Source organism: Mastomys coucha, unplaced genomic scaffold (assembly GCF_008632895.1).
Source record: "Mastomys coucha isolate ucsf_1 unplaced genomic scaffold, UCSF_Mcou_1 pScaffold15, whole genome shotgun sequence".
Classification (NCBI taxonomy): domain Eukaryota; kingdom Metazoa; phylum Chordata; class Mammalia; order Rodentia; family Muridae; genus Mastomys; species Mastomys coucha.
This window is the reverse complement of record NW_022196897.1, coordinates 1,539,414-1,557,270: the sequence shown is the minus strand read 5'-3', so window position 1 is coordinate 1,557,270 and position 17,857 is coordinate 1,539,414. Positions and strand designations below refer to the sequence as shown.

The window sequence follows — 17,857 nt, the reverse complement described above, 5'->3', positions numbered from 1 at the left end:
ACTGTTTCAAAGGTTAAACAAATAATGATTAAGTTGTACATCACTTAAGGTAGATTTTGACCCCTCACAAGTTGAACAGTACTAGAGATCTAAGATCATTGACATTCTTCAGGAAGGAACAAAATAACTTAAGCCTTCTTGGAAAGACTGGAAAGTTAAAGAATATTCTGCTGATCAAAGTGCAACCACCTGGTCTGCAGCCCTCAAATTCTGGACTCAGTTGGCTGCAGTGGTCTCCCTCTTGCCGGAGAACTGGGAGGCCGCTCAGGAACATGTCCTCACATTTTCTCTGGGGTTTTGTTACTTTATTGATGATAGCCGGATTAGATGGCGAAACTGGAACGCCGGAGCAGAAGCGACAGAAAAGAATTGCTGATCTCCACCAGTAAGTAGACCCGTGGCTCATTTCTGCTAAGGGACTGGGGTCTATCTTCGCTGTCTGTAACAAATAACCAGAGAAGTCAAAGTTTCTGAAGGAAAGCAGCGATGTTAAAAAGCCACTGGGGAGAAGATTTGGGATGGTATAAAGAACTGTTTTCTGATTTACAAATGATCTTTGTCCACTTGTGAGTGAGTCACATCTGCAATTCCTGGGAAATATATCATTAAGAAATTCTCGGAGAAATAATGATAGATGAATAGAGATGGTTTTGTTGGATTGAATGTGAGGTGAGGATATGTATAGCAAGTCTAACATTATTCAGCAAGAAACTTGGTTTAAAATTTAAAATTCTATGTGCTAATTACTGATGAATTCTCTGCTCATATAGGCCTCGGATGACTACACAGGAGGGAAACTTAGTGTTTCTTACAAGCTCTGCCCAAAATATTGAATTTAGAACTGGTTCCCTGGGGAAAATCAAATTAAATGATGAAGACCTTGGCGAATGTTTACACCAGGTAATGCACTAGAAAAACACAGATGTTGCTTTGTATATCAATATATACTAGCTTAAATTGACCAGCTCAATATTAGTCAGCACCTTGAATCCTGAGCATAAAAAACACAACTGTAAGATCAGTTCTTAAAAAGAAGCTTTATGCTGGAGAGAGATGGCTCAGCTGTTAAGAGCACTGACTGCTCTTCCAGAGGTCCTGAGTTCAATTCCAGCAACCATGGTGGCTCACAACCATCTGTAATGAGAAAAAGAAGCCTTATAAAGACTTAATGGCGGGGAGAGAGGAGTCAATGCCAGAAGAGGAGGCTCATTGCTTAGGGACAGATTCCACAGTCCAGAGAAGATCCAGGAAGTCAGAGCTCCTCTACCAGTGAGGGAGTACAGAGGGACCAGAGCAGGCACAGATGTGTTCTGCTTGGATGGAATAAAGAGGAGACCAGAGCAGGCACAGATGTGTTCTGCGGGGGGAGGGAGAAGACGGGGGACCAGAGCAGGCACAGATGTGTTCTGTGCAGGGTGTGTGTGGGGGAATGAGGAGGGGACCAGAGCAGGCACAGATGTGTTCTGTTCAGGGTGTGTGGGGGGGAATGAGGAGGGGACCAGAGCAGGCACAGATGTGTTCTGTGCAGGGTGTGTGTGAGGGAATGAGGAGGGGACCAGAGCAGGCACAGATGTGTTCTGCAGCACTGTTGACACAGCAGAGTAGTCAGTTACTTTCATGCTTTAATGCTTTCTGTACTCATCATTGATGACATCACATGCTGTGTATCACCCACAATGTTAGAGCCAGCATTTAGAGCTGCACCTGGGTCACACACTTGTATATTATATTGCTTGACTCTCAGGACTCCCCCATGAAGGTGTTATTATTCCATTTATGAGTTATAAAGTGGGCAAATGTTTAATGGCCAAAAGTAGACAATAAGTAATTGGGGTAAGATTTAAAATTCAAAGGGTCTCATTCAAAACCATGCACTTTTAGGTTTTAGGGATTGAACCTGGGGATTTTTATATCATAGTCAAGTTCTCTCTCATTGAGTTATAGCCCCAGACCACCACACTTCTTAATAGGCACTCTTAAAATGTTATTACATTATGGAAAAATACATATATAGAAAAGTCATTCCTATGTTGCTCTAGAAGTGTCAACTGAGCTTTTCCAGGTCTACTTTGAATTTATAATAATGAGGCTTTAGTGCTTGCTCCTGTAAGATGGAAATATTTTTCCATATTGTTATCCTTCTCCTTTTTCTTCTTCTTTTTTTAAATATTAGATCCAGAGAAACAAAGATGATATTATAGATTTAAAAAAGAATACAACTGGTCTTCCTCAAAATATACTTAGTCAAGTCCACCAACTTAATTCAAAGGTAAGGCCGACATACACATTGGGCTCATGGTAAGAGCAAACAAGTTCATGACAATCCAACTTTGCACTTAGTGCGCTTTTCAGGTGACCTGTCCGCTGTTTCTTCGTTAGCTGTTTATCTTCACATCGTGAATTTTGGGGTCAAGTGGCATGGCTGTAATGGAGGCTAGGAAGTGGTACTGGCAGAGGGCAGTGAGCACTAAGGCACGGGTTTGTCTGAAGGCTTGGCTTTGTTCAAGTCCTGATAGCATCTCCCTTGCCCAAGACTTGGCTTTGTTCAAGTCCTGATAGCATCTCCCTTGCCCAAGACTTGGCTTTGTTCAAGTCCCGATAGCATCTCCCTTGCCAATGGAGGGGGTTATCGCTGTCTTTGTGCCCTAATCACCACGTGGAGGAAACAGAGTCAGTCTATCAGTGGGCTGTACTTCTTTGTAAAAGACCTTTAAAAATTTACAGGTAGAAAGAAACCCCAGTAGGGAGGGGAATAAGGAGGGGGTGGGTCCCTAAAGGAGCAGCTTAGCAGAGGTTAACATCACGTGATGTGTTTCTGCACTCCTAATTGGTGCATTTTCTTCCCCACTGCTACAGCTCGTGGATCTTGAGAGAGATTTTCAAAGCTTACAGCAGGTAAGTTCTGTGGATGGACAGTCACCGAAAATATGTAAGCAACATTGCTAAGGTAGACATGGCTGGTCCTCCTCCGTAAACCTAGTACTCAGGAGGCTGAGCAAATTCACTGAGCAAATTCACTATAGCCTTGCCATGTGTAGGCACAGCTGTGTTTGTGATTCTCACCTTCCCTGTGGGTAGATGATTAGAACTTCGGTTGAAGCCATAACCCTTCTGCCCAAAGAAATGTATAGAACCTACCAATACTTATGATTTTAAATGAAGTTTCTGCAATTCCCAAGTAATAATATCTGCTCAAATAGTCACAAATTATTCCCATAATGATTCAATCGTGACCCCCTGTTTTGGGCAGTAAGTTTGATGAACAAGTTCATGTTCTCTGTTCATCACTTTGAAAACAGATCATACCTGAGCCTTCACATCCTCCGGGGATAGCTGAGCACACGAGAGCATGCAAAGAGCAGCGGCTCTGTGAAGTAAAGCGTCATGGGGGTTTTCAAACTCCCACAGTGCTTCCCAGTTTCATTACTGGTCAAGAACTAGAGATCACGATTAAAATGAGCTTCCACTGTCCTCTCCCCATCACCTGGATCGAGGCTTCAATAGTTTCCAACGTCAGTTTCCTTCGGCTTTAGGACAGGACAAGGCCAGCACAACCTGCACCACGGCCCTTCCTCCTCCTCATTACTAACTCATTTTCATTGCTGTCAGAACCCCAAAATCTATGGCTTTCAACTGCTTTCATTGACCAGAAAACTCATAAGTTTGTGGTCAGTGTTCTTCAGCTCATTGTGGTTCTGAAATAAAGACAAATCATAGGAAGGAAGAAAGCAGAATTCACAATGAGACACATGCATGCATAGTCCTGAGATTCATGACAAGGGAAGAGAAAGAATGGACTTTGCAGTAAACAGAACTGGGCCAGTTGGAGCTAGTAAGCTCTGAATTTTGTCTGCAGAACTAAGTTGATTTTCTCTGAGCCTCTGTTGGTACATATGTATGGGTGTAACAAACACGTTATCCCTGTTTTAAATAGGATTTGACTATGGTCAATATATTAAAATGCCTTGACAGCATCATTACCCGCCCTCTATGAAACAATTGCCTCTGCACTCCCAAAGCTTTACAAATTGTACAGAATAGAAACCAGTAGCTGACGAAGGGTAAGATCCCCACTTTGGGTGGACAAAGGTAGCCCTGTTTGCTGTTCTGGTCTAAAAGCGGTCAGGTGAGCAGAGGGCAAAGGTGTATCTTTGCTGGCCACATTTCAAACAAAAGGGCTCAGAGAGAAAGAGTTCAGTCACCTGAGCCAGTGGCAGGAGGGGTGGTAATGAAAGATGATCAGTTTTCAAAGACTTATCTAGAGGTACCTGAGATAAGACCACTAGGCAAAAGAGTGGAAATTTCCATTTCATTTTCTTAGTGCAATAGGAACAGTCCTTCTTATACCCACACTTGAAATCTTTATTCCTATCTAGTAGTACATGTTCCTCAGATGAATGATGCTCCTAAGGAAAAGGGAATCTTCTTTCCTATCCACACTTAAAGTATGTGGGGTGTTAAGGAAAATGAGCATGATTGATATTTTTACAAAAGAATTGACTAGAAGGAGAAAAAGAGTCACTGGCAGAAGTCTGGAGGAAGCCTTCACAGATGAGGAGAAAGCCACAGGCCAACTGAAACACCCTTTCCTGTGTCCTGAGGACAAGCACTCTTCCCTCACTGACTTAACTGCCCTGTCATGTTTTCAGAATGTGGAGAGAAAAGTTTGCAGTAGCAATCCCTGCCACAATGGCGGCACCTGCATCAACCTGCACGACTCCTTTATTTGTATCTGCCCTTTGCAATGGAAGGTGAGTCGCCCTGTCTTTCACTTAAAAATCAAAGGATGGCTGGCAGGGAGCCAGTGGAGGTTTCTTTGGATGCATTCAGACACATCTAATTATCTGCCAAAGTTTCTAGGATTCTGTGCCTCAGGAGTCACAATGACTTGTGACAAATAGTGGCAGAGTTCATGATTTAAACCCTGGGCTGTGTTGAGCAGCTCTCTCAAACGGAGAACTGAGTGATGGTTCTGTTAGCATTGGTTTGAGTTGCTCAGCGCTGGAAAGCATGGGCTGAATCTTGGAGAGCTTATGTGGATAGTCTTGCCCTCTCTTAGGAGTAGTGAGAATACTGCAGACATGGACATCAACATGGTCACTCAGGAAGCACCCCGAGCATAGCAGCCTTTTGAAATGAGGACTCATCTTCGTAAAGCTTCTCTCTGTGACCACCGTACTCGTGGGGAGCAAGCACCTCAGTCCGGGTCTGATCTGAGTTCTAGAAGAATCTTAGCCCAAGATTAATATTATTCATATTATATTTGGCTACACTAAGGGCTTATTGTCCACATAGAAGTCACTAAATATGTTGTGTAAATATTGTCCCATGAACGACCATGTCCTATGGCCCCTGACTGGACTCTGAACATCTCTGCAGGGTCTCTTCTGCTCAGAGGATGTTAACGAGTGTGCACTTTACGCTGGAACACCCTTTGGCTGCCAGAGTGGATCCACTTGTGTGAACACCATGGGGAGTTTCAGGTAACTTCTTTTTAAAATGTTATGTGTGTTTCTGGAGGACAAGAAGAACAAATAATTGAAAGTATCCAAATGACTGTCTATAGTACCAGAAGACTGGGCTCCCATAGGGTTACCTGACTTTCATTGAACACACTCATAGATATTTTTTGCTCAAATAAATACGAACTTTACACACCATGAAGAAGTCATTTTGGCAGCATCTCTGAGGAAGAGGAAGACCATCATGACTGCCACAGAGTGGTCAGAAAAACATGGTGCAAGCTGAGCTGATGTCTGAGCAAGAGTCCGATCCTTAAAGGGCAGCTGTGAGTTGAGTTCTGTGGAGCAGGCACAGGCCACTGTGCCCTAGTGTTGTGCCAACTCATGTGCTAGCATGCTTACAGTTGTAATATGGGTGCTTTATCCACACTGTGCAAGGATGTTGACCAAAACACCAAAGATTGAAAGAACATTCAGCGACTTTATCCACTGCATTCTCAATTAGCCCTGAGGTCCGAGCAGCCGGAGTCCCCATGCAGCCTGTCTCCTTATCAGATTCATTTTGATCAAGTGATGTACTCAGGACACCTTCTGATCACCTCACCCATAGTCTTTCTGAGGAGACCATCCATTAAACTGAACTAGACACCATACAGCCTCTGTGTTCCCACTGGGCTTCAGCAGGGCTAAAGCCCCTGAAGCACATTCTCATAATCAAGTCAGGAAGTTTATGCTTGATTATCGTGAGATTTCCTAGTGTATAGTTTCTTAAAATCACTTCTGAGAAGAACTTGACATTACCTTTTGCTATGTTTTGGCTGGCTGGCTGTGTTCTGAGGCCCCATAAGGATTAAGAAACCAGTTTTGCTACCACACGAACTGCTCATTGCTTGGCAGAATAATCTAGCTTGATCAAAGGACGATTATTTGCTCATCCTCCAGCCTCTGGTGACTTGTAGCAGTGTCCTGCAGAAACAAGTGCAATATTTTTGCTTTAACTCTGTCATCTCTTAGCACATTTTCCCAAAAAGGAACCACATGTGGTCTTTTTGTTCCTTTGATCTGAGCTTTAAAACTTTGGTTCACTTTAGGTTAATAAAATTGACTCAGGCAAACTTCTGCTCTGCATGCTTGTAAATTCAATTATTGTGCAAATCTAAAAATGGCCACCTTTCCCTTATGTCTAATACTCTGTTCTCTGAGAGGCCTGGCCATTGGGTATGATGAGTGGAGACATTAACAAAAGCCACAGCTTTGAAGGACAACCAGTGAACTACTTGAGGGCTTTGCTATTCGGACTTTGGATCTAATTGAAACCATGCCCAGAGACATTGCTGCTACTCACATTCTGGCTCTAGCTGACTTTCATTCCCTTGAAAGCATTATCACATGGTTTTTGTTTATGGCTATTTATCAAGCAGAATTTCCAACTGGAGATATCAATGACAAGTGTCCCAAACTGACTCCTAGCACATTTGATTGCTTGCCTCCCCAATATCTAGTAATGTCCTGGAGATTAGATATAATTCCAATATTTCTTTATCTCACCACCTTTTGGTGCATTCTGTGCCAGTAAAGCTGTGTTGGTGTGGGCCAAAGGGGAGCCGTTCACACAAGCCATTGCTATTGGTTTTATAGCATTATTTTTCATATTTACCCTATAAAACTGGAAAGGGAGTGGGAACCTGTAGCATTCACAACCCACAACTCTTTATTGCGTGTCAAGGATGTCAGATACACACTTGAGAAGGGAGAGAAAGAAAGAGAGAGGGAGAGAAAGTGTTGTTTCTTGGAGGGAGGTAGCATCCCCTTACAAGACAGTGTTGGACTCACTCTTGTTCCCCATGCAGAGGAAATCACAAGGATTTCTGCTAACTCTAGGCTCCTTGTTGTTTCATGCTGCCCCTCATAGATTTGCTGGGGGACATTTGAAAGCAGAACATTTAACTCTTAACTTCTTGGTATGAAAATGGTTTATGTGGCCTGGAGAATCCAAGTTTAGTACATGGATCTTAAATACATGAATTAAGGTGCATTCCAGGAACTTGTGTCTGTCTGTATGTTTTCCCGTATGCATACATGGGTGTGCATAGATGCATATGTATGTAGCAGCCAGAGAACTACCTCAGCTGTCTCTCCTTGAGTGCCATCTACCTTGGTTTTTGTTGTTGCAATTTTTATTATTTTTTAAATTTTATGTGTCTGGGTGCTTGGCCTGCATGTATGTCTGTGTACCACATTCACATCTAGTGCTCACAGAGGCCAGAGTGTTTGCTCCCCTGGATCTGGAGTTACAGATGGTTGTGAGCTGCCTTGCGAGTGCTGGGAGCCACAGTTAGGTACCCTGGAAAGGCAGCAAGTGCTTTTAACTGCCTATACACCTCTATAGCCCCTCAGCTTGGTTTTTAGACAGTCCCCCATTGGCTTGGATGATCCCAAGTAGACTAGGCTGGCTGGCCAGCAGGACCCAGGACTCCCCTCCTTGATACTCCAATACCAAGATTATTAGCACAGGCCACAATGCCTAGACCTCCTGTTTTCCTCTCTCCTTTTTAAATGGGTTATGGGCATTGAACTCAGGTCTTCATACTTACAATAGAAGCAATTCACTGGCTAAGCCATTACCAACCCTCAATTAACATCTTGAAGGAATAAAATAAAAATATATAATGCTCATGAGCATAAAATTTACTTATTGCTTTGTGAGTCTGTATGTAACAAATTACTGAGCATTTAAGCCATTTCTGGAATTCTGTTAAGTCTGTGAAGTTAAAATGCTTAATTACCAGCAGTTTCATGGCAGCATGGGTTTGAGAAGGAAACCACGAGCTGCTATTGAATGATCTGGGTTAGCAATGTGTTGGTGTGGCAGGCAAAGTCGCCTCAATCAGAAAATTCTGTGAATCAGCTTGGTTGGGGGAAATGAAATTCTTTCTTCACAAGTTTAACAATTCATAATTATAAATGTCTTTGAGAATATGAGGCATCGTGCAAGTACTATTAGTTAGGATCCCTGTTTTATAGGCAGTTTCTTTTCTTTCATTTCCACCCCCTTTGGAAAAATTTCTTCTTTAGAGTGATGGGTATGGGACAGGATAAACCTTCATCCCTTCCACTAATTCCTGAGGCTCAGGTGTTACCTCCAGGTGCTAAGAGGCAGTTTTCTCTTCTCAGTGTTATTGTCTCCTAATCCTTGTAAACGGTCCTTATGATTGTCTCCTGACTTGCATTGTATGTAAAATTGCTCTTAGGGTCGGGCTTTTCCATCCCTGGGTGGTACATGTACTTAGACCTAGAAGGCTTTCTAGGTAGAAAACAAGCTGTGTTTATTCTCAGGCACACGATGCTGACTTGGTATATCTCATGTTCTCCATATCATTGGAGGAATTTAAAGCATTGCAAAGTTGAAGTCGTGAAGATAATCCTGTTAGGTATCAGATTGTAGTTAGGTATTACATTTATTAATTCTTTTCAGTTATCCAGTATACTGATATTGAGCCATGTACTCCAAGACAAATTAACTAGGACTATGGAGGGAGAGTCTTCCTAATTGACAAGTGCAGTTTCTGAAGACCGAAAAGCCTAGTTTCACTCTACTAGGATGAAACCAACAATAAAAAGGTTTTTTTTGTTTTGTTTTGTTTTTTTGTTTTTGTTTTTGTTTTTTATTTTTTAACAAGAACTAGTAACCAAGGGCCTGAGAGATGGGTCAGCAGGTAAACACACTTGTTGCAAAAACCCAATGACCTAGAAGGATCCCTGGATCCTATGGTAGGAGAGAACCAACTCCTGACTTCAACACACACACTGTGGTGTGAACATACCCATACACCAACCTACACATCATACATACACATAAATACATAATAAATAAAATTTAAAATGAATTAGTATCAAAGGCAGGAATACTACAAAAGTACTTTAAAATAATATGCCTTTTATTATTGGTTCATAACATTTATTCCTTTGAAAGCCATACTGAGTCACTTTAAAAACATATTTCACATGCAAATGCTGTTATATTAAAAAGACACTCATGGAAAGTCTTCATACTTACTTTACCCTTGAGAATAGAAATGTAACACAGAAAAATAATGGAGCTGAGTAAAACAGACCTGGGTTTCTGTTCATCTTCTCTCACACATTGGTTCTGTGGCTGTACGCAATCTTATTTGCTGCATTCCTATAAAATAAGGTGAAAATTCTTGCTTTTGAAGATCATGGCAAGGAAGGCTATAGTTTCCTTGTTTTCTTTATTTTCTCCTCCTCCTTCTCTTCCTTTTCCTCCTTCTCACTCCTCTTCCTCCTCCTCCATTTCTTCTCCTTCTTCTCATTGTTGTTGTTGCTCTTCTTCTCCTCCTCCTCCTCCTCCTCCTCCTCCTCCTCCTCCTTCTTCTTCTTCTTCTTCTTCTTCTTTTTCTTCCACCTCCTCTTCCTCCTCCTCCTATTCCTCTTCTTCCTCCTCTTCTTCCCCCTTTTCCCCTTTTTTATTATTTAAATTTAAGTGAAAGAAATCTACTTTGTGTCTGGCTAAAAAGACTATAAGATTTATGTCCACTCAGCTCCAAGTGACAATGGCTAGGAAGAAGGAAGCAAAAGCTAAGGAGAGAGGATTGCCCTCAGGCACTTGGCCCCAATCCCCTCCGACATCATTATAAGAAAAACATACTTCTGAGTGCTTCCTCAAGAGAAAGGCCTTTAGAAGAGGCATCAGGAGTTAGTACTTTGTCAGAGGTGAATGGTTAGTGCATTTGTTCAGGATTTAAACTTTCATCACTTTGTCCGAGGGGTTCCCAAATACCCTACTATCCCTTGCATGGAAAATGCATTTAGAAAAACTTGAAATAATTGGTTTTGAGTTGTTTTGTTTTACATGCCAAACTTACAGAGTACATATTTAGCAATGAATCAAATGCTTAAATATGTATAAGAAATGCTTAAAAATATGATAATCTCAAAGAGTATAATTAGCTTCCCTGGAAGAGTATTCTATGTAAAACTGAGATACTGAAGAGGAGAGATAACAGGCACAAGGGAAAGCATGGGAAAGGTGCATCGCTATGAGATAGTGAGCACACATCAAATCTAAGTCTAATTGCTAATTATTAGTAACTCATGACCTGGTTTCAATGAGTAAAGAAATCTTGGAATGCTCATAGACATAACTTATTAATTAAATAACTTTTCTAAAATTACATAGTGGTGCTGCAAATTGCATGGAACATACTTACATATTTTACAAGTATTCATTTACCTGAGATAGAAATTTAACTGTGTCCCCTATATTCTAAACTGATAAGTCTGGCCACTCTAAATGGTAGTACATAGATGCAGTTTTCTACATCTGTCCTCTGCATTTCTAGCAATACACATTGAACTCTTTTTACTTGGAAGTGACCCTGGGTATCACCCCAGCAATTGTTTCTGGGTCCAGCCATGGCATGTCTTGATTGTTTTCAAACTCACTTCTTGTACTATTACCCACACGTTGACAACTGTGATTATTAGCAGAGTAACCTTTCTACTTTGTAGCAAGTGTTCTTTTCCAGGACCATCAGGAAGTAGCTCAAGGTCCCAGACATAAGAGACAGACATGCTCTCCAGATCCCCCCTCACCCTCCTCTCTGGCATTAGCACTGACATTCAGTTCCCTTTGGGAAGAATCTCTACTGGAGTCTAACCATGACCTCTGTGCTTGGCTTTCTCACTCTCTAGGGTATGCTCACACTTAGCCTTTGTGAGTTCTTCATTCCCACCACGTCTCCCAACCATACAAGCACCCTTTCCTATGCTTTGCAGAAATATAGCCAAGCCAGCAATTTAAAAAGTCACAACTAAACAAACATTGCCTATTTGATTTTTGTTTACCTCACATTTTCTAGTGACATTGCATCTCTTAGTATTTAGGTACTGTATAATATTTATATTTTGCTGTGCATTAGAATATGACTGTGAAGGAATGTCCCCACTATTGACTACATGTCTTCCTGAAAGAATACATATGTGCTCTGTAATATAAAGGCAGCTGGCAGAGACCATCACCTGTGCTTCTTGGCAGGCACTGGAGGATGAATCCAATGAAGTTGCTGAGCTTTCTTTTCCTTTCTTGAATGAACTCCATCACCCATGGTTTATAGACACCTGTCCTTTGACAGTACTGTTTGGTGACTGAGAACAAGGGAATTTATTGCTCTCGTCCTATGAAACATTGAGTCATGTGTCTCTGACAGTTGATTTGCAAAGATAACACTATCACTCAGTGCTCTGCTTGGAGGAGAACTGAGGAATTTTATTCTAAGGTTGCAGCTGACAAAACTATAGTGCTGGTTTATTATTAACATTATTGGTTTGCAATGATGGATACCTTTTACTGATGCCAGTGGACAGAGTCTGCAAACGCTGAGCTTGTGCTCTTGTATAACCAACAGGTGTGACTGCACGCCTGATACGTATGGACCTCAGTGTGCATCCAAATATAACGACTGTGAACGGGGCTCAAAGCAGCTCTGTAAGCATGGCATCTGCGAGGATTTACAGCGAGTATACCATGGGCAGGTGGGTCCCTTCCCCTCGATGCTTTCTGTGGAAACCAGAGTTACTTGCTTCTCATGCTGATGCAGACTCTGGACCATCCTTACGCTGCTACAAGTGACTATAAAGGTGAAGTCCCTTCCATCCCTTAGTAGGACACACACAGGCAAAAGGGGAGATGACCTATACAGAAAACTGGATTCCCTGACCTGTATGTTTAACAGTGACAAGACATGGAAACATTACAGGCTCTGTTTTGTCTCATGTCTGGAGTTTTGGGGCCTTGAGTCCCCATGAAGGGCACACTTTATGGATCTAGATCTCCAATCTTTCAGCTCTGGATCCTAGATGCCTAACAGAGTAGTCTGGCTAGAGTGATGTTACACAAATTTTAGTTATTATGAATTAACTTTTAGAGATTCTTAAGTGATAGAAAGCAGTCCTCTAGCAGTAGGGGTATAGGGGAAGGAGTGAAGAGACTTTTAAGAAGGAAATGATTGTTGAAAGTCTGTACCTAGTTGGATGTTTACCCTGTAAATGCAGAGCTGGCTGAGTCCACTGACTGTAATTACAGCTCTTGATTACTGTTACTCTCTCCTGGGTATCTTTGGGGTAAATTATAGGATCACTTTATCCTGAAATAAAGATGTTTCTTTTCCATCGTCTAGTCTAAATGATTAAATCATATGGGAAGAAAAAGAGAATCCATTCAACTGGCCTGATGCAAATGAACATTGGACAATAAACAGTTTGGGGTTTGGAGAGATTTTCAGACGTTGTTCTCTCACCTTCCCTGTAGTCTTTATTTACTTTATTGTTTTCCTTTCAGCCAAATTTTAACTGCATCTGTGATGCTGGGTGGACAACACCACCAAATGGTATCTCTTGCTCAGAGGACAAAGATGAGTGCAGCCTCCACCCTTCACCTTGTTCAGAACATGCACAGTGTTTCAATACTCAAGGCTCCTTCTACTGTGGGGCCTGCCCGAAAGGTACGTTCTTGGGATACATACTAGGCTCTGAGTACCACACAGGCAAGGTACCAGAATCAACTTTTCTCTACCACTGATCATGTTTCCAGAGGTGCTTAAACCTACCTGAATGTCCCACTCAAGAGCATCTTAATGCTAGAGCAGGTCTCTCGAGTTAGAGATTTGCTAGAGAGTGTGCTAGCATCCAACTTTAGGCTATAACTAACACGGTAAGAGACTTAGTTCCACTGTAAATAGGAGAAGTTGAAGCTTAGAGAGACTAAATAACTTCTGCATGTACACAAAGCTTATTCGAGGCCAGATCCAAATCCACATCTGCCTGGCCCTGGATCTGAGCCTAGCTGCAGAGTATGCCATGGCTCTGTGAACCGAGGCACATGTGCACCTAGAGCTGTGTTTAGAGACTTGTAGTTTAGTGGGTGCTTGCATGGTGTTGGTTTAGAACCAGCAAAGCTAAAAGATGTCCTCCCCTCTTGTTTCTTAAGTCACACATGGCTGAGTTCTCACAGGTAATTCATGATGCCAATCCTTAAACAGTAGGTATCAGATAAAACAAACAGTCTAACTTAGAAGATGGGTACTGTGTGCTTGCCTTTTCATTTTCTTATTTGAAGATAACAAAGAGAAACAAAACTTCTAAGAGTTGAAAGCAACAATGTTCATTTTTGTCTTTAATCATTCTATTTTTCCTGAATCTTAAAGACTCTATATGTTTGTTATAAATGTTAGGAACAACAGCATATCTGTCAAAAAGTGGAGCAAAGTACTGTGTCTTCTCCCTGTGAGTACTGTCGTTAGGGCTAGAGTGCATGTCTCTCAGCTCCTCCCACCATCGTTAGGGCTAGAGTGCATGTCTCTCAGCTCCTCCTTGTGAGGACCACCGTTAGGGCTAGGGTGCATGTCTCTCAGCTCCTCCCTGTGAGGACCACCGTTAGTTAGGGCTAGGGTGCATGTCTCTCAGCTCCTCCTTTTGTACTCCTAACCATGCTCAGACATGATCATTTCCTTAACTTAGTTTATGAACGATACCCTACTTAGTCCTGACATTATAAATATGCTAAAGGGTGAAGATATTGAAACATGATTATTATTATTATGATAATGAATCATGGGAGTAATACTAACATTATGATTGACTACAATAGAAATATTTAAAGATGACTTTCTCTTCACCTTTAATCTCATCCTTCATTTTTCTTTACTTTTACAAATACAGGTACAGTTTTCAGCAAGTCATTCCTCCAGATTACTAGTATGACCCCAACTCTTCATATTGGTCTATAATCTGTTGTATACACTTGAACTATGCATGAGAAAAATCTCTCAATGTTTGTATGTGTGCAGATGTATGAATGTGCAGGTGTATGAGCATTGCTAGAATTACTTTTAAAATTCAATGCCATAGATGAGTCTTGAGTCTTGTTTTTATTGTCCCTATAAGCAATGCCTCATTAGGTCTTCTAATATATTTTGTAATACGTTGATGGTTTTATCTACAAAGAATACATTTCAAGAAGTAAAATTACTTGATAAGGAATTTATTTTTAAAAATTAACGAATGTTGCTAGATCTCATTCCAAACTGGTTTTAATTACCATCCAACCCCAGTCTGCAAGTGAGCCCCATTTATCTACCACTTCACCAGAATTAGATTCTATGCATTTAAAGTAATTTTTGGACCGCCTGTTAGGAATATCTCATTTTAATCTATGGTTTTGTATATTTTATTTATGTTTTATTACTCTTTAAATTTTCATTTTATTTATTTATTGGGCCTGGGGACTGCATGCCATAATATGCCTTTAGAGGTCAGAGGACAGCTTGAAGTTAGTTCTCTCCTTCTACCATGTGGTTCCTAAGCATTGAACTCAGATAGTCATGTTTACTGGAAAGCACCATTACCCACTGAACCATGTTGCCAACCCAGAGTGATTTTGTGTATGTCTCAACTATCTGTATTTCTTCCTTGTTAAGTTGTTACCAAGTGCTAATCTTTTAATCAATATTTTTTCTAGGTTGGCAAGGAAATGGTTACGAATGCCAGGATATCAACGAATGTGAGATCAACAATGGTGGCTGTTCCAAGGCTCCACTGGTCCCCTGCCTGAACACACCTGGATCATTCACCTGTGGGAACTGTCCAGCAGGTACTGCATCAGGCCTCCTGATGCCATCACAAGGCAATGCCCTTGAAATAGAATCTGTGCTTACTTTAAAATGATTTCTAAGAAAAAAAAAAAGGAATGATCTAGGATGCTTAAAGTGTAGATTCAGCATGCAATAGGACAGCAAAGTAAGAAAGGGATAGAAAATGGTGTCAGCAGCAAATAGCAAGAAAACACAGGACTGGGAAATGCTTTTATGAGAATCTTTAGATCCATCACTTTGTTGTGGCCATACATGTACATTTATTTAATACATGCACTTGTGGACCATTCACAGATAAGGCGTACAGACATGATACATGTTAGTTTCATTTTTTTTCTGGAAAGAGGTCATTCTGGCTGTCCTCTAGTTCAAATAAAACTAGTCTGCAAGAACTTCAGAGAGTTCTAAGCAATAAATTAATATATAATATATAGTGTATAAATATATATAAATTTATACATAATTAATATATATTTATACATATATTACCAAAGGAGTCAATAATGTTTTATATAGTATATTCCAATAATGTTTTCTCCTCTCTCAAGTCCTCCCAGTTATTTTAATAACATGAAAAATGGTACTTTAAATATCTCTAATAAATCACCTCCAAGAATATTAGCCAATGAAATTAAAGTGTATCAATTTAGAGCCAGCTATTTCTATGACACATCACAGTTGCAAGCACACACATATGAACATGCACACACATTTGTGCACACAAGCCTGTAGATGCACACACACATCTGCACACATATATGTGTGCAACACAAAGCCACAGTGCTGTTTTGTGAGTTCTTTTGACCATGTCAGTCCTCTCTCCTGCTGATTGACTCCATTAGCGGAGTTTCATATCTCTATCTACTTGGCTCTTCAGAGTTGGTTGCTTGGATTCCAATCTTAGACAGCCATTGTCTTTTTCCCATATTCTTGACCTTGTTTCTTATCCTCTGCTGTGCTATGGACAGGTTTTAGTGGTGACGGGAGAGTGTGCACTCCCTTGGACATCTGCTCGATCCATAATGGAGGCTGCCACCCATATGCAACCTGCTCCTCGTCTCCTGGTCTAGGTAATAACTCATGCCCTTTTTGTCCTTGGATGCTTCATTCAAACCCTCTGTACACTTTCATATTCTAAAAAAAGAAATTCTTCTGGAAATTCTTTGGGGGGCGGGTTACACAGTCTCACTCTGTAGCCTTGAATCATATAATCCTCCTGCCTCAGACTTCCAAGTACTGGTGTTATAGACCAGTACTTGGACCAGGAGCTACCATTCATAACTCTCATAATCATTGTCTTGATCCTTAAACATCTAACTGATTCCAAAAACCTACATCTGTTTAAATGCGGTAATCTAGTTACTCTTGAATGATCTTCTTTGGCTAAAAGTTGTTCCCAATGATAATTTAGCCAAAGAATCAATAATGACTTTAGCCAACAAGATGGAGAAAGGGAAGAAGGACATATCACCTTTTATGACTCTTATTTCTATGCCATTGACTGGAATTATGCCATTTTGCTACAGCTAGCAGCAGAGAACATATAGCATTTATTTCAAGCATCATGGATCCGTTTGGAAAAAAATAAGTTTACTTCTAACAGAGGGCAAATGAATCCAGAGGGCGAATGAATCCAGGGTGATCTCACCGTGTAGTTGCTGTGGTACCACATAAACAAGCGCCAGGTCGCCTGTGTAGTAACACTCCTTTCTGAGAATTGTCTCATTGTAAGTCCCAGCCAACAGCCAACAGCCAACAGCCTGGGCAATGTTTACATGCCCCAGCTCTGAAAAAGCTACCATTTTTTGTCTTGATCAATTTTATAGCCAACAGTTAGTTACTTAATCCTTTTAAATACTGTGGTTTTGTGTGTGTGTGTGTGTGTGTGTATGACTAATGAACAATAATGTTTACATTTTTACTCATCAGCTTTCCATTTCTCATATGCACTGCTCATTTGCTTTCTTATGAATTTGCCACTTTTGATTTTACCGAGGAAACCATCTTCCCATCTGTGTTGATTTTTGCAACACTTTGGTCACAGCATGTCATTCTCTGGATTTTGTACTAGTATTTTCTATTTAGATGTGAAAGGCCAAAATCTTTTAAATTCAGAGTCAGTTTTAGAGAACCTGACCTAAGTTTGAACTCAGGTAAACTAACAGGATAGTACCTAGCCTTAGTTTCCAAGTTACCCCCCAACAAAACGAGAGCCTAGCTCCAGTCTCTAAGCTAACCCTCAACAAGACCAGCATCTCCAGGTTATTCTCCAAAACCCTGTACCCTCCTCCTAGGTTTCAAGCCCAGCCCTACCTAATTGTCACCAAAGCAGAGGGAAGCAGAAATTAAGTTTATGATATGACTCCCAGCACCAGACCACTATGTTAAAGACCATAGTAACTTCCCAATTAGATGCTTACACACTCACCCCCGATTGGTGCTTATTATAAAGCCTTGCCTTGATAGACATTTGGGGCTCCCCACCACCAAAACCATCCTGCTTGATGGTGGTACATTGGAGGTGGGGGCAAGCTAGCTGGAATAGAATAAAGACCCTGCTGTGAGTTGCATCAGCTAGGCTCCTGTCTATTTTTCTTTATAGGGAGTGGGGGGTCACTAACACTTGCCTGGCACAAGAGAGGCTTAAAAATTTTATTGCCAAAGAGTAAGTCAAAGTTGTTGTTGTTCTTCTTCTTCTTCTTCTCCTTCTTCTTCTTCTTCTTC

General features: G+C 41.1%; 1 protein-coding gene across 2 annotated transcripts in view; it reads left to right on the top strand.

The window, feature by feature from the left end:
• Window positions 1-217: 217 nt before the first annotated feature.
• Window positions 218-17,857, top strand: part of Cubn (cubilin) — a 219,199-nt gene continuing 201,559 nt past the window's right edge. The window contains exons 1-10 of one of the 2 annotated variants that reach the window (XM_031369044.1): window positions 218-385; window positions 771-900; window positions 2,174-2,269; window positions 2,857-2,895; window positions 4,650-4,751; window positions 5,380-5,483; window positions 11,891-12,017; window positions 12,823-12,985; window positions 15,001-15,132; window positions 16,102-16,203. In XM_031369044.1, the coding sequence (XP_031224904.1) occupies window positions 273-385; window positions 771-900; window positions 2,174-2,269; window positions 2,857-2,895; window positions 4,650-4,751; window positions 5,380-5,483; window positions 11,891-12,017; window positions 12,823-12,985; window positions 15,001-15,132; window positions 16,102-16,203 (1,108 nt within the window). In that variant the 5' untranslated portion in view covers window positions 218-272. The remainder of the gene's footprint in view (window positions 386-770; window positions 901-2,173; window positions 2,270-2,856; window positions 2,896-4,649; window positions 4,752-5,379; window positions 5,484-11,890; window positions 12,018-12,822; window positions 12,986-15,000; window positions 15,133-16,101; window positions 16,204-17,857) is intronic. The other variant, XM_031369045.1, reaches the window with a different exon arrangement.